General features: G+C 36.6%; 1 protein-coding gene across 9 annotated transcripts in view; it reads left to right on the top strand.

Annotated features, from left to right (window-relative positions):
* Positions 1 to 16,750, top strand: part of TENT2 (terminal nucleotidyltransferase 2) — a 47,831-nt gene that overhangs the window by 26,839 nt on the left and 4,242 nt on the right. For 8 of the 9 annotated variants that reach the window (XM_074854915.1, XM_074854919.1, XM_074854920.1 and 5 more), the window contains 2 exons: positions 5,502 to 5,638; positions 12,342 to 12,433. In XM_074854915.1, coding sequence (XP_074711016.1) covers positions 5,502 to 5,638; positions 12,342 to 12,433 — 229 coding nt within the window. Of the gene's footprint in view, positions 1 to 5,501; positions 5,639 to 8,718; positions 12,142 to 12,341; positions 12,434 to 16,750 lie in introns of those variants that run through there. The other variant, XM_074854922.1, reaches the window with a different exon arrangement.

The following is a 16,750-nucleotide window of genomic DNA, read 5'->3' as shown; positions in this document are numbered from 1 at the left end:
AGTGCTCAAAAGCATCAAAGCTGTTCTTCATTTATTGTACACGTAGCTTTATCTGATGTGTTTTTTGAATTGTTAAATTTGCTAGTTATGTTTGTTTAAAGCTCACATGCTGTAGTATTTTAAGTTTTGTGTAGCATGTAATTTAAAGAAAACAACTAAGAATTGGTAACCTTTGACTCCTTTGAATAATGATGCAAACATTTATATTTGTAGTGTTCAAACTGTGTAAAGGCCTTCAGAGCATTATACACATATTAATGGCTTAAATGATTGAAGTGAAAGTATACAATACAATAAGCTGAAAAACCTAATGGATTTGTACTAAATGCAAAGTTATCTTTTGTTGTATGAAAGTGGTAAATCACCTGCAGGTTCCTGTGTTTCTAGAACACTGCTGTAGGAATATCATTTTTTACCCTGGTTCAGTGTAGATTTTTTCTTTGTTGTTGTTAGCTTGCCTTTGGAGGATGGACTAAATATTCTCAGATTGCTAATAAAACAAAAATAATACTTTATACATGCTTACTGTAAAACCAAATCAAAACTATGGGTTAAGATTTTAAAAAAATACACTATAAATTTGCAAATACATTTTTGGTCTACTGTCTCCGTTAGGAATGTAAATAAGTATTTAAAAATTGTGAAACTTACAATTTCTGAATACTGATATTGCAAAGAAATTTAAAACAGAAATGAGAAATACACCAAAACAATTCTGGTCTTGTAGCTTGCAGTAATAATTACAAAGCATGGGCAAATGCCAGTATCGAAAGAAACAGTATGTTTTTCTTGTAGTTGTAGCTGGTCAGAGCTGTGTCTCCATCCTAATACTACACATAAATACTGCTTCTCCCTTTCTGAAACAAACCACCCTACCTACAATTTTTCAAAATCAAATCCGCAGCTCTTTCTGCAGCCCAAAAATGCTTTTGTGCTTTGATGGAAACTGCTTGTTTCAAGTTGTACATGCCATGTAAAGGAGACATGCATATGTTGAGTGAGAAAGAAAAGGCAGATTCTGTGACTCAGTATATCTCTACTGCGGATGTGAAGGGTGAGAAGTCCTGGAAATCTACCAGATCTGCCGACCTGTGCATTCTGTTGCCATGCGGAGTCTCCAGCTGGCACCAAGCTGATGTGTTTTGCAAATGCTAGTTTAGAGGGAGTACTAGATCCTTACGAGATGTTGGGTTTTGCCCGTTTGCCAGAGGTGAAGATTGCTGCAACTGGGATTCAGAAGGGAATGTGTGCCTGCGTCTCCAATGTTCCAAAGCAGCCTGGCATATTAGCTTAAATCCAGATGGATGCAGGTCTCCACATAGTTTTCTGGATTGCGGACTTCGTGGACTCTGGCATGAGCACATTTTTGTTTCTGCTGCCTCAGCTTCACAAGCAGTCATATCTTGCAAAGGGTGGTGCAGAAGATGGGATGGTACTTACTGTAGCTTCTTCGTGCACAGGAGTCAGTCCTTGGACAGACACAATTTGCTTCACTTCTTGAGTTGCACTTTTTAGAAGTATAAACATTAGTTAAATGTTCAATTGTAAGACTGCAAAAGGGTATTTTATGTGTGTGAATATAGATACCTATCAAAAGTGGCAAGATACTATGCTGATGTTACCACTGTAAACTTCTTTGAAGGAAGGATCTTGTACAGTCAGAGTTAAACTCGTTATGCATCATGATGTTAAAATATAAAGGGTTTTCTGATGTATGCTTGTGTTCCTTTCCAGTGTGTAATGTGGAATGAGAATATGGGTAGGCATTATGTAGCTTGAACATGAAGCATGTTGCTGAATGCTAGTGTTTCCTTGAGAAATCAGTCAACCAAAGTAAAGATTAGAGATCTAGTAAAAAGGGAAAAAATACTTTGGGGTCCCCTTTTCTGGGGTATTTTGAAAGAATGAATGGCTCATTTATATTTATTGCTCAATCAGATCCTGAATTTCTTTTCCATTTCTTAAGATGGCATAAGGCAAAGACACAGCAAGCGATTAGGGACTAGTTTTAAAAGAAGCTGCATTTTTTGCCTTCTAGAGCACGTTAAGAAGGGAAAGCTTACAGGGAAAGCCTACTTGTAACTAAGCTAGTTCGAAGGATGCTTTGTAATTCTGTTTTATTACCAACCTCCCTTATGTGCAGAATCTATAAGCTGTACCATGTTCTGTTTATCGAGTTATTCCTTGAGCCCTCTGGCAGGAAGAAGGGCACTGTTATCCTTGTTTTACAGTAGGTGAATGGAGGCAGATTGAGGGTGGAACATTTTCATGGACTGTGTGTGGCAAAGCAGAAGAATGAGCCTAGGTATGCTATGGCTGGTCTGACGTCTTGTTCACTGGACACTGAGTGATTGCTCTGTTAAGAACTGACCTTAAGGAAATTACATTGTTGGTTATTGATATATTGAATATTGGTATATCTTGACAGAAGTTTTCATTAAATCTTTCCCATACCCAATTTTAAGTAATAATCAATTTGGTTTTACGTGTAAAACTTTCTAATCTGGTAATAGCAATTTCTTCCATAACAAATTTTCTGTGTTTCAGAAAGATTTAACACTTTCTTTTTCCTTCTACATGTGGTGATCAGCAGTTTGCAGTGATTAAGTTTGCTTTATTAGTGTAAAAAAAAAAAAAAAATCATCTTTTCTTCCAGAAAAGTAGTTTGTCATGCTTTCTATTTTGTAATACTTAGTTGTCTTTTTAAGAGTAATTTTTGTAGTGGTATAACCACTAAAGCAAGTGGAGACACAAATTATTTATATGTGTGTGTCAAGCTAGGTGGTTGGGGTTTTTAATTATTAGGTGCTATAGACTGCTTTTTTACTACAGCACTTGAATAATACGCATTCATTTTTTGAAGGCAAATGCCTTTCTGAGTAAGGAAAACTTTAAATTGCCTGGCCTTTGCGGGGCAGGTGTATTTAATATACATGATAAAACTTAGACCTGCAAGTTTCATGAAATTGAACTTGCTTTTGGGGGAAAAAAATCGTAATTTTAGATTGCAGAATTGAAGAGTTTTGATCTTAATTACTAGATGAAGATTTAGAAAATTGCCTTCTAATGCAGGTTAGGAACTCTATCTCTTCTGCCATGGATGGGAATCTTTAGAATGTGGTATGTTTCCTGCTCCTCAAATGAGGAGTCTTTCGGTTTTATCACTGTTGCTTAAGCTACTTTTGATCAGTTGCAAACACAGTGAGGAAACAGACAAACTAAATATCCTGAAAAATGCCTTCATCGGGATTATATCATAATCAGATTTGTGATTTTAAAACTCTGCAAGGTTTTGTAACTTAATATTTCATTAACTGCTAATAAATCTTACTGAAAAAATATCTTTGGATAAAGTTGTATATGAACCCTTTTGCTCTTTTGTTTTTTCTGGATGTATGCACGCATACACAAGCACACATGTATTCTCCTTTTTTGCCATAAGTTTTATTACAACTATATTTGATATATTGTCTTTTGCTATTAGGATAACGGTTGGTTTATTTTTTCTTATTCAAATTATGTACAAACACTAACTAAATTAATTGTGATCAATATATAAAATGTAAATAAAGTACTTAAGGTCAAGATTGATAAGAAAAAGCAACATCTCACTAAGCTTGTAATAGTGCTAACAAAAATAGATTGGGATATTATTTTTCAGAATAGTAAATAAAGTCTAACTTTTTAACTGCACAGGATGCCAACCTCACTGTGATGGCAGATTTTTTTTTTGCAGTTGAGAAGTTGTCAGGCATTTGAACACTCAAAGCATAAAAAAAAAAATCTTGTTCTCCTTTCCAAAACTATCTGCTGCCTCCAAGCATTTACTTATTAGTTTTAGCAGACATCTGTTGTTGTAATTTCATTGCATTTCTGTTTTGTATTGTTTGGAGGTCAGCAGCCCTTGTTCTCATTCCTTTTTTCCTCCTGTGTCCATTTCCTTATGAGCTGTTATACTGCTAATACTAAATTAGTTTGTTGTGACTCTTCCACAACTTTGGAATGGTTAAGGAGTGACTTAAACTCTAGTACCTGTCTGATTAACTTTAGGCTTGAAACTGTCTATACTGTATAACATAGGAACAACTTGTTCCCCTTTATATGCTCCATATCTGCTTTTTATGCCTGTGTGTTTCCATGCTTCTGGTGTGTTCTGTTGGATTGTAAACTGTTAAATTCTGAGCTCTACTAATATTTTATATGCAAAGTTACATCATGTGAGAACGAGACTTGAAACTTTTCATAGTTGGAAGAATGGTCTTTTTTTCCCAGAAGGTGTTGGTCAGGGTTCCAGGAAGTTTTGCTAGAATTGCCAAAAGAGAATGGGAGTCCCAAACTTTCCGGTCCGACTGGTTTGATTGCTAACCATATTTTTCTCAGAGGAAGCACTGCCAGCTGTGAACATGGAAGCAGTATTACACTGTATGGTGCTTTCAGTAATATTCTAGTACTATAAAGTTTGAGTCATGCCTGATACTAGTGTTTAAAATAACAAAGGAGTGGGAGGGGAGATACAGTAATGTCTGAATAGGTCCCTAAATTTACATAGATGTATTTCTTCATGTGAATGTAAAGCTTGCTCTTGTGTATCTTGGGTTCGTTTTCCTTAAAATACACAACACTGCTGTAAAATATAGTATCCTGGTATTACAAGGTTTTAAAAACTGTTTCTCTGGGAAGAGAAGATAACGTTCTCCATGTACCCCAGTCTCTGAAAAGAACCTAAAGAATGCAGCGGACACACACTATAGCAGATCTAAAACGATGTTAATTTAATCTTGTGTAGATTCCTTTTTAAGCTGGCAGTAGTGACTTTTGTTTATAGTAAAACCTGACTTTTTCTATACCCCACATCCCACACACCCCACCCCAAAAAGCATACTTCAACTTAAACGCTGCGTTCTATGTGTTCAGGTTTTTCGTATAAATTTTTTTTTAATTCTGTCAGAGAGGTTAGAGGCAATGCTGCTGCAGTCTTTGAACTCATTATGTGGGAGGATGCAGGTTCATATTAGAGCCAGTGGGTTTCATATGCAGTTTTAACTCTGTGCTGCAGGAAAAATAAATCAGGCCTTCCTTTTGGTTTGTTTCTGCACCACAGTTATGGGAACCTGACGATGAATGCATTAGCTTGACCTGCCCTATCTCAGTTCAACTGCAGCCAGCTCAGTGCAGGCTACCTTACTCAGCTTCTGCTCATGTGGTTTTACTAGCATATAAATGCAAGTCCAGTTCAAAGATTCTCCCATGTTGAAATTCTATAGCAAACAGAAGGCAAGGGATGGTCTCAGACTCCTGTGCAAGATGATTCTACCTGAGTTCAGGAGGAGTAACTAGTATCCAACAGAGGAGCACAAGAGAAATAGTCCTTTGCTTGTAAGTTGTCCTTGAAGTTCTAATAAGCAAATAGTAGGCAGCTTTTTTATTGTGGAAAGATATACGCACCTAGGTTAAGGCTCTGTGTGTGTGTATATATATACTCTCTGATTTTATTTTGACAGGAACATTTTGATCCTACTATGCAGTTGCATCTTGTTCATCAAGCTTCATGTACCATTCCTCCTTACCTCTCAAAAAATGGATCAAGCCTTGGAGATTTGCTAATAGGCTTCTTCAAATATTATGCCACAGAATTTGAGTAAGTAATAAACTCACATCTTACTGTTTTAGAATACGCAGAACTTTGATTCCTTCTGTTCAATATATCAACATGTTATAACCCTTGAAGAGAAAGAATGCAGTAATGCAGGAGTGTTAACTGATAGAGAGGAAATGGGTGAAAAGACTAAAGGACAGCAGGAATGCTCATAAAGAGTATCTGACATCTTTTGCTTAGCCAGGCATCCTATTGTGTAAAACAGCTGCCAGATGTTAGAGAGCTTTGTCCTTTAAAAGTCATTTAAAAATAGCTGGGGTTTGTTATATTACTATTCTAAACTGCCTATCTATGCGTGAGAAAGATCTATAATTCTTAGTTGTAGTTTAAGGTATTGATTGTGATAAGAATTACTTGGACCTTAACAGGTCCGCTTGTCTTCTGTCACCCTGAGTCAGTGGAGGTAACTGACCAGGTAGCACCTTACTTTGACTATATCAATATAGGCCACACCTAGGGAAGAATTCTCCCATATATAGTCGCTTCACTAACCTTGTTGGTTTGCTAGAATGTGAGTTTAAATTTGGCATCTGTACTTTCTTGTGGAAGAAGACGAGAAGTTAAAGTTGTGAGGGCATCTGAGAAAGCTGTAGATTGCCAACATTTTGCCAAATTGTCACCTGAATTTCTTTAAAAAATTGAGTGTCCGTATAAATATCAAATGGTTGTATTTCACTCAGCTTAAAGATCTAAAGAATTTGTTTCTGAGGCAGTTGGTTCATACATGTTGCTGTCCTGTGTATGTGCATCATATCCATTTCCTGGAAAGAACAAAATTGACCTGGTTTCAGCTGGGATAGAGCTTCTTTTTCTTTGTAGCTAGAATAGTGCTGTGTTTTGGATTCAGCAGGGATTTGGTAGGAGAAGAATGTTGATAATACACTAATGTTTTTAGTTGTTGCTAAGAGATCAAGGACTTTGCAACTCCCAGTGCCCTGCTAGTGCCCAGGTGCACAAGAAACTGGGAGGGAGCAGAGCCAGAGTACCGCACCCAAAATGGGCAATGGAATGCTCCATATCATACAACATCCTGCTCAGTATATAGATGAGAGTTGGCAGGGAATCTCACTCTCCTCTTCCAGGATTGCAGTTGCAGGATTTTTTCTCTTCTCTGGGATTGCTAGTTAGGAAAGAGCTGGGCATTGGTAGGCAAGTGGTAAGCGATTGCACAGTGCATCACTCATTTGTATATTCTATTATTATTGTAATTATTTTAGTTTTATTTGAATTATTAAACTGGTTTTATCTCAACGCATTACCTTTACCCCTCCAATTCTCTCCCCCACCCCTCAGACAGGGGAGGGTGAATGAGCAGCTGCATGATGTTTGGCTGCTAGCCAGGTTTAAACCACCACAAAAATGTGTAACTCATTATATAATTTTTGAAGTGTTCATATACACTTCAGTGTAAGAAGTGAACAATCATGAAATCCGTAAAAGAAAACATCATGGGGGTTTGCACCACATGTAGAATAGGTAAGCTAAGTCCATATGGCCTGTGCAATTCATGAACTAAATGCACTTTGTACATGCTTAAGCCTGATTCTGAGAGATTTTCACATAAGGGATTTTCCTTCAACGATCTGTGCAGATAGGGGACTGGTCTTTTGTCGTAGAAGTTTCTCCTGAGTACCTGTCTCTTCAGCTGACAAGGTGCTGTTTGCTAAACAAGTAAATTAGAAAACTCTGCTAGAGGATATCCTCAAATTCCGAATTTATGTGGAACACTAGATGCATCCTTTGCTACTTGTCTGTGTAAGAAACTGTTAATCTTCTCATATATGAAAGTAAATATCTTTTCCACTAATAAAGAAGTTTCTGGTTTGCCTGTGCAAACTAGCAGAGATGATCTTGTCCAAGTGCAGGAAAAATACCTAATTTGACTTTTCTGTTTTGGGTGCTTGTCAACATAGTCAAGAGCAGATTTCTGCGTAAGTCAGTAGCTGTTCCAGGAAGACACTTTTTTGCGTGCTCTTAGACATGCAGGATATACTAAGAAGTATGAAGACTAAAAATGCTGCGATATCAATACTCAAACTGATGATAATCTCTGAATATTATTTTTCGTGATGATAACAAATGAGGAAAAAATGTTACACAGACTTAATCACAGAGGCACAGGGGAGCTTCTGGTTAAAACAAAGCTTGAAAGTGAACAGTGAAGATAGGATAGTTGCTGAGGTCAAGGGAAGAAAAGATTTTTTTTTTTTTTAAAAATCAACCAAACAAAAAAAGAATATCTGGCTTGATTTTTTTCTGTGTTAAGTACCTGTTAAGTATTTAAACATTTGACTGGCAATATTCTGTTTAAAAAAAAAACAACTGTAAAAAACAGCAGTTAGAATTCCTATGTTGAAAATGTTACATAGCTGAGAAGGCATATTAGGAAATGACATGCCTAATGCAGCAGCCTACATTGTTTTTAACTCTTTCTGCTACAGAAATAAAACTTAGTCAGGTGTATTGTTTACTTAACCATCTATGTATCCCTGACAACTGTAAATCCTGTTTGAAATGAGCAGGGTGTGTGTCTCAAAGGTACTAAAATTCCCTATAGTTTCATAAAACCTGGTAACTGGCTGGAGAAGAGAAACCCAAATTAATGCCCATGTGGGAGAAAAGGCGGGCAGAACATGGTGTTTAAACATTTTGTGTGTGTGATAGCCAGCCAGTGAGAACAAGTACAGTGTCACACTATCTGCAGTATCTGTTATCTTTGCCTTGAGGTTGCTGATGGAAACAATGTTATAGGTGGAAATGAGGGTAAGAGTTAAATACCTACAACACAGGGCTCTGTTATGTCTGCCTTTCATGGAAGAACTGAATGTGTTGAATATTTTCATTGCTGTAATTGGTATTTTTTTCAGTGTTTGCTTTCCCTGTAAAATATTTACTAGTGTTTTTATGCCCAGAAATTTTAAGATTGTATTTCAGATACTGTGACTATAAGTTAGGTAACATTTAAATGACCAGAGAGCTTTCAGTATTGAACTGTAACATGTTTGATGAAAAGATTACTAAAGAGAACACTACTTCAGCTCTCATAAAAGTGACTTTTGTAGATCCCTGTCTGTGGAGTAGGACACAATACTACCAGGTTTGATACACAGGATCTGTTTTACTGAAAGAACAGCATGCAGTCAAGAATGATCAGATCATGTGTGAAGATGATAATTTTGGACAGAATGAGTCATTGATGCCACCTGCCTGGAATGCTTAACTGATCAACTGTTTTACACATATTGGTCAGGAAGATGAAGGGAAGATGGAGATATATTGTTTTAAACTTGCCTCTCAGTCTAGCAAAGGCCAGTCGGTATTTCAGTTAAAATCTGTTTTACTTCACTTGTAATTTAAGGGCATGAGGGGCCCAAAGAGTAGGGCACAGAGGAAGAAACAGGAGCCTTGCATGCTGTGCAGCCATTAATAAGTTCATCTACTTGTGCTGTGTTTTTTCCCCCTTATGCTTTTAATCTGCTTTGTTTATTTAGAAAAAGCTGTTTCAGAAAACTGCTGATTACCATGTATTTATACAGTGCCCATTCCACAGTCCTGCTCTAGGGTTTTTGGTGTGTCCATAAGAAGTAATTTTTATCCCGCTTCATAAGTTACCAGAAATGTGATTTAGAAACTGCTGCATATATTGAACTTATACACTACATATGGCAAAGCTTGATTTGTTGACAAGGTTATATAATTAGCTTGCCATAAGAGTTCAGGTCTGCATAATGTTTCTCATGATACAGCTGGCTAAAAGTATGCTGAAACTCCATTTTAACTTTCAAGTATTTCAAACTATCAAAGGTCAGCTGATCACGCAGTAAGTATGACCAGGTAAAAAATGTATGGAGGTGTTCTTAAAAGAAAGTATTTGGAAACTGGTCCATGTTTACCAGGCCCTCAGACGAGAGTGTCTGATTTCATTTCTGCAGCTGTGAGTGAAGGCAGCAGGTTTTCACTTGGCTAGCTGTTTACAAAGCAAGACCTTGAATCAAGGCCTTGCTTCTCTGAAGTTACTGCTAGGGAACCTAGAGATTGTCCTTCGTGACTGTACTTCTTTTAAATTTAGTGTTTCAAGTTATGTAGCACTTGGTGGACATGATAAAAGATTGGTTACATTATTGTGACAAAAAATAAAACACAGTTGCTCACAGCTCTCTTCAGGGTAGAACTGGTCAGGTAATAAAGGGATCATTTTTTAATAGTATGTTGAATTAAATATGCTTGCAATTTGTACCCATCTTAGTGTGTTTATGCAAGTGGCTTTGGCTTACAAGAACAATCTGGAAAACATACGCTTTTTAATCTATTTGTAGTGTATTTATACACACTTACGCCTGGTCTTTTTCTTTCAAATTCTTATCTTCTCCATGAGGAGCACATACCTAATGTGGGCAGTGACACCAGAAGTAACAGATAACTGAAATAACTGTTTAAATGGTTATTGTTAACTTATGGGTTGAAAGTGTGTATGCAGAGGGTATTTGCTTTGTGTTGGCAATAATGATGTTATTGTGTGCAAGCCAAAATGGTTAAAATTGATACATGAATCATTTGCTATTGGTAATTCATTTCTATTTCAGGATTTTGGTGCCAAGGCAGGGTTAGTGAAGGTTTAATGAGACTATTAGATAAAGTAGTCATTATCAAGTTTAAATAAAAAGCTGTTTAAATAGCTAGAAATGTCACTTTTTTGTTGCTTTTTTGCTAAATCAGTGTATTATAAATGCATTTATTTTTTGTTGAGGAATCAAGCCAAGTATAACCTAGAGAAAAAGAAGTCAAGAGAAGAATTATATGTTTGAAGTGAAACAATGCAGCCTGGTTTAACCAAACACAGATCAAATACTTTATTGCCTGACTTGCCCCTTCTCCCCCAGTTTAGACCTCTGACTTTTAAGTAAGCTTTTAGAAAAAGCAGAAGAATTAAACTGTCAGCTTCTGCTCATGACCAGTATTCTGGAGCTGCAGTTTAAACTTCTTTGATGCTCTAATCAGATGCTTTTTCTCTTTTGTCTTTTTTCGTGTTTGGGGTTTTTTTTTTTGAACAATTCATCTGAATTTCTTGTTAAGCCTGTGTTGATGGTAGTTTGTTAAAAAGACATGATAGGAAGGTATTTGGTGCTTCACAATATCTGTAATTCTTGTAGTAGTAGTCTATTATGGGAATTAAGGAGAGGGAGAGTGATGGGTTAGAACAAAAACTTTAGTTTGCATTGAATGCTAGAAATTATCATCACCTGTACTATTTTTCTAAAGACTATATCAAGAGAAATCTAAGTATACACAGCAGTGGGTGAATAAATAATCTGAGGTATCCTAAACTATGCTTCATATGCTGTGTCCTGCACCTTTTTGAAACAGGCCCTATTCATATTCTTAAATAGAAGAATAACGTACATGTTCTATGGAAGTACAGTTATTCAGACAGCTGACTTTCATAAGTGGTTTTAATCATGAGTTGTATCCAAGATAATTTGAGGAATTACAGGCATGGATTTTTAGCTGGTGTAAACTGTCTTATCCCCACCAACTTAATGGAGTAATGACAATTGACCTGTGGCCTAGAGAGCACAGAGTTCTTCCAAATTTAACTGATGAATTTGACTGTATTTTGATTTACAGTTGATATTTACAGATTTTCTGCAGGTGGTTGTTGCACCCAGCCAAGCTCCTCTCTCTGCATTATGTCAAAAGATTGATTCAGTTAGGAGATCACGTCAGGTGTACATAACACCAGTACAGCTAGCAGCATGCCACCCAGCTATCTAGGCCCCATTTCGTCAGTGCATATGGTGATGCATTGTTGGTGATCCAGGTGTTTCGCTGATAGGGTAGTTCCCTGTTTCGTTTAGTTTAGTTAAGAGCCGCTGAAAACTGACTGGATATATAAGAAAATAAAACTGCAAGTGATTGCTTTGGCTTCCAATACACTTGGCATATTGTTGTACCAAGCATCATAAAGATCATAAAGATGCTTGGCCCATCATAAAGATTGCCCTGTAAACTGTCTGCTGTTCCTTTTTCAATGTGATCATTTCCTATGGCTTTGTTGTTGTAAAAATGTGCAGAAAGCAGTAGAGTATCTTCAAATATGTACTTGAGTTGTTGCTCTGTTGTTGCACCTGTATGAGATCTAAAATTCAGCATACACAGTGTTAGTGCTTTCTAATAATAGGTTTCTTGCATCAGGAATGCTGGCCTGTAAGCAAGCTATCTTTATATATCTTTATACTGTTGAATATTTTTTTTAATGGAATGCAGTATGTAACTTCATCTGCACCTAGACTCCTTATGTTCCTTTTCTACCCACAAAAAATTCTGAAATATAGATTTGAAGCTATAATTTCTTTTGAACTTAGAAGTGTCTGTATCCAAGCTGACATTGTTTTATGAAAAAAATTATTCTGTCATGTGTATGTTACTCATGGATATCTGTGATGTTTTGCGGATGTTTTTGTAAATAAACTTCTGTTTGTGGAAAATTTTTCTTGTTTCCTACCCATCATTCCTTATTCTTACATGGTGAATTATGAAGATCAGACTGTTGCACTAAATTACTCATAAAGTCTTTTGTTATCCAGGCTTATGACATAGCAATTTGACAATTTTCTTAATGTAAACTGATATTACTAATTTAGAGTCAAGAGTTAAAAGTTCTCCGAATTGTTTTCCTTTTCCCTAGTTGGAGCCATCAAATGATTTCAGTTCGTGATGCCAAAGCTATTCCAAGACCTGATGGTATTGAATGGAGAAACAAATTTATTTGTATAGAAGGTAAAATGTAAAGCTGCATTGTCATTTTTAACTGTTAAGACACTACATAAATCTGTCAATTAGACTTTACTTTGTTTGTGTTTTAATAATGCACACATGCAATATATTTATGTAGTAAATTAAGTTTAACTAATATAAATAGTTTTGGAAACAGTCCCACCAAAAACACTTGAGAAGGAAGCTTTAAGTTCTGTAGTGTTTAAAAATAGTTCTCCTGACCTTTCCTTCAAGAGCGTTCATTGCCCTGTTACTTTTGGAACAGGGATTAGGACTTTGTCAAGGAATGGCCTTTCTGACAGTAGTGTGTGTTTTCCTGCTTTGCAAAAATACTCATCAGTTTTGCCAAGATTGAACTTCGGAAAAAACACAGCAGGCACATATTCAGATTACTCTCTAAGAATATTCTTTGTTGAAGTGCTCTGGCAATCCAAGTCCTAGCAGTGACTAGGTTATGTGTATGTTGATCCCCTTGTGCCTACTGTTTTTGTCTGGCTTGTGAATGTACAGTTTCTGCAGAGACTCTATGAAGCCCTCCAGAACTGGAGGGTAAACACAGGCTACCTTTTGGAGTTGCAGGTCTCAGTCTTCTTAGTGCAGGCTGAACTGGGCAGTAGCACTATACAGGGAACTTGCTTCATGTGCTCTTGATGCCTTCCAACTGCTGTGGGACATCTACATGGAGAAGAACAGTTAGCATGTATAGGAGATGAAGCTTGGACTGGGGAAGGAGAGGATAATAGACCAAGAGAAGGACTGAGATGTTAGGAGAATGCAAAGAGAAGCAGGGAAAGGACTGAGAGGTACTGCATAACTGGAAACAGTTAACACACAGAGGTAAGACAGAGGTGTGAAAATCAGAATGCACCAGGTAAAGGGGAACTGGTTGGACAAGGCACTGTGGATTAGGAACCAAGGTGCAATGGGACCAGAACTAGAAGTAGATGGTTTAGAACACTGGGATAAAGAGGGAAGGTTTGAAATAGGAGAGGCGGCCTGAGCCCTGACTGTAAATTAATGTAGGCTATTTAGGATCAGGATATCAAGGGTTGAAGTTTTAGGATAAAAGCGAATAGAACTTGGACAGAAGTGAAAGGGTAGTTAAAGACTGGGAAAATTTTGCTGGGGGAAGAAGGGGATAAAACAGAAGTTCTGTGGCTAGACAGACATTCCTCAGGATTGCTGGAGGTGGAAGTGCACCCAGGTCTGTATACACTTAGTCTCCAGCATTTGTGTTGTTCTGTGCAGAGAATAATTACCTACTGGTGAAGTTTGTTATTCTGTGGCCCAGAGCTCACCAACTGGGCTGTAATTACATGGGTGGCAGTGTGAAGCCACATGAGGGGATACATCTCATTTGACTTCTGGTGGAAAAAAATCAACTACCAGTCATAGGGAAAAAAATACACTGAAAGACAACTGCCTTGACTCTGCAGCCTCAGAGTTGAGAAATTTGAGAATTAGAGTATCTGCACAGCTGAAATGATTCGGCATAGTGTGTTGCCAGCATTGCCAAGGCTCTGGTCTGAATGTGGGAGGTGGGAATGCTGGGCAGCTGTGTCTGCTGCTGTCACATGATGCTGATCTGATGTGTTGGGGGGGGGCTGTGTGTTTCAAGCTCTCAATTTTTTTATGACATTACAAAGTGGTTGAATAATTGGGGTTTTTTTCAGGTTGGAAAATAGAATATCTGCGTAGAAAATAGGCACTTCAGAATTTGTTTTAAATGGGCTTTATTGATTACATACAACTTTTCCTTAAGAGTGCGTTTTGCATTTGAACTACTAAAAAAGCAAAATTATCTGTAGGTGGCACATCTGATTCTTTCCTGTTACTACATGCTTCAAGACTTTATTAAGAGTGGGGTTTAGCCTCACATACCAAGTTTTTACTTCTGAATCGGAAGGGAAAAATTAAATTTCCTATTTCAACTCAAAGTAGGCTTCATGTTTATTATAACAGCTGTTAAGCCAAACTAGTTTAACAAAGTATGTAGATAAACTTCTGTGTATTTTGAGAAGAAGCTTTTAAAAGTTATGTAAAGATGTCAACATATTTTAGTTTCCAAGTCTTTGTCAGATTTTCTAGTTAGCAGGCTAAAATTTCAGTACTTGGTTTTATTGAGTCTATTTTTTTAGTATTTAAAACATATTTGTTGATAGATTACACAAGTCTGTGCCTGCAAGTTGCCACAATTCTGCATGTAGCACTGTATTTAGGCTCACTCAAAGAAAAAATTGTGTTCTGTTTTACTTTTTATTGGTGTTAAGACTTACTCTCACTTGTAATTCTGCTGTTAGAGGAACAAATACGGTAGAGATGCTCTTTTCAGACAGTTTAAAATCTGGCAGGCTATTACCATTATGGGGATACAGAGAAACTGCTTTTATCTAACGTTTGTGAACATTCCTTGTCAGAAGCTCTGTATTGCTAGTGACCGTTCTGGTTTCAGTTTAAATCTTGTCAATATCAGATAATATCACACAGTCTCCTGTTGAAAAAGACATAGTTTGGGAAAGCTAGAAACATGGCAATTTTGTGAGACTATTAAATTGATAGTCATTTAGGGAAACTGGATCAGAAGCCATCTAAGCTGCACCTGATTCATGTTTGTACTTTTAAATCTTTCAGACGCACATGTTAAAAATAATTCTAAAAATTATTCCTCAGGGTTTGGTTTGCAGCAGTTCTGAAGTTTAATGTTTTCTTGTATTTTCGTTTGGAAGGATGATCCCCTTTAGCCTTTCAATCAAGCATCAGTGTTGAAGTTGTATTACTTTTTTTCGTTTAATATTCTCATCTCTGTGTGTGAACAGTCTTGATGGTTAGAAAATGTAGGGGTGTAAATAGTAGCTGATTGCAAAATTATTCTTGTTGCGCTCTAGGGAATGAGTTTTGTCTCTTGACAGTCAGTAAATATGCAGGAAGAATAAAGGGAAGATGTGAGTCAGCTTCTGTGGCTAGAGTACCTTTTTTCCCACTGACAGATTCAGAAGATTGTACAGCTTTGCTCTTGTTGTTTTAAAAAATACGTATCTCTTGATTCAACATAAAGTACATAAAGGTCTAGCATTAAAGAAACAGTTAACATCGCATTTAAGACACACAAAAGAAATGCTGTACTGCTTCACACGGTAAGGGACATGGAATTCTTAGTAGCAGGAAGTCACTGTGTCAAATTATGTGACTGACTTTAGAAGACTATGTACCCTTTTTATCTGATTGTCAGTTTTTTGTTCCAATCTGAATGTATGATGCATTCTAAAGTAAAATAAATGTGCTTGTAAATGTCCACTGTAAACTTTATAGGTAGTTTGAAGAGAAACCTTTTGGAAACTTGCCAAATACAACATTTATTGCATGAAACAATTGCTTTGTGATTTTTACCTTGCAGAAATAAAAACTCAATTCCACAGAGCATGTTCCAGATTGGAAATCCCAGTCTCCATAATGGCATAAGACCTTCTGATGTCTATTTAATGCTTTATTTTACTATAGGTCCCTATGTGAATAAAAGCAATTCATACCCAACTAAACCAAAAAGCTACCTGATCTAGTAAATACTTCTGTGGTTCTGTGGCCCTTAAGGACTTTAATACATTCTGCCAATGTGAAATATACCATGTTACTTAAGCAGTTCTCTAGTAAGGCAAAAAAGACTATAAATCTGTTTTGTAGCACATTGTAATGCATAGTTTCTGCATCATAATTTTTTAGTACCTATTGCAATTGTTTTTTTCCCCTCAAAAGTCAAATGTTGTCAACACTGTCAGCAGGAAGGAGTACTTTTTTAATCCTTCAATTAAAAAAGTTCCAAAGTATTAATTATGTTAGCAAAAAAAAAAGGGCAAACACCACATAAATTTGTAGTCTTTTAGAAGGTGGAAGCCCCAAATTGTTAACTTATTAATAGATACTGACAGTAGGTATGGACTCATAAAATACATTTTTACAGCAGTGGATACATCTTAATATAAAAAAATATAGTAAATACTTTACGGTCATACTTGTATTTCACTGAGAAGCTGTTGAATGAGGTGAATTTAAGTGAACAGTTCAAAGAGGCACATGTGTAGTAAGTCTCAAAACATTTTAATATGCAAAATCATCTTCTGGTATGTCATCAGACTGTTAAGCAGTAACAAATAATTACTGATGCATAAATTCAGCACAATCAGAATATACTTCAATAGATACAATAACCTGACTTTCTAATGGTATGTAATCCATAATAGCCTTCAGGGTTTGGGGCTTTTTTTTGGATGAATGTTATGTAGAAATAAAGATTGAGAAGCAATGATATGTTGACCGTTCTGGGTT

The sequence above is a fragment of the Strix uralensis genome, chromosome Z (assembly GCF_047716275.1).
Source record: "Strix uralensis isolate ZFMK-TIS-50842 chromosome Z, bStrUra1, whole genome shotgun sequence".
Classification (NCBI taxonomy): Eukaryota; Metazoa; Chordata; class Aves; order Strigiformes; family Strigidae; genus Strix; species Strix uralensis.
Note: the sequence above shows the minus strand (reverse complement) of the source record. Positions and strands in the feature narration are given on the sequence as shown.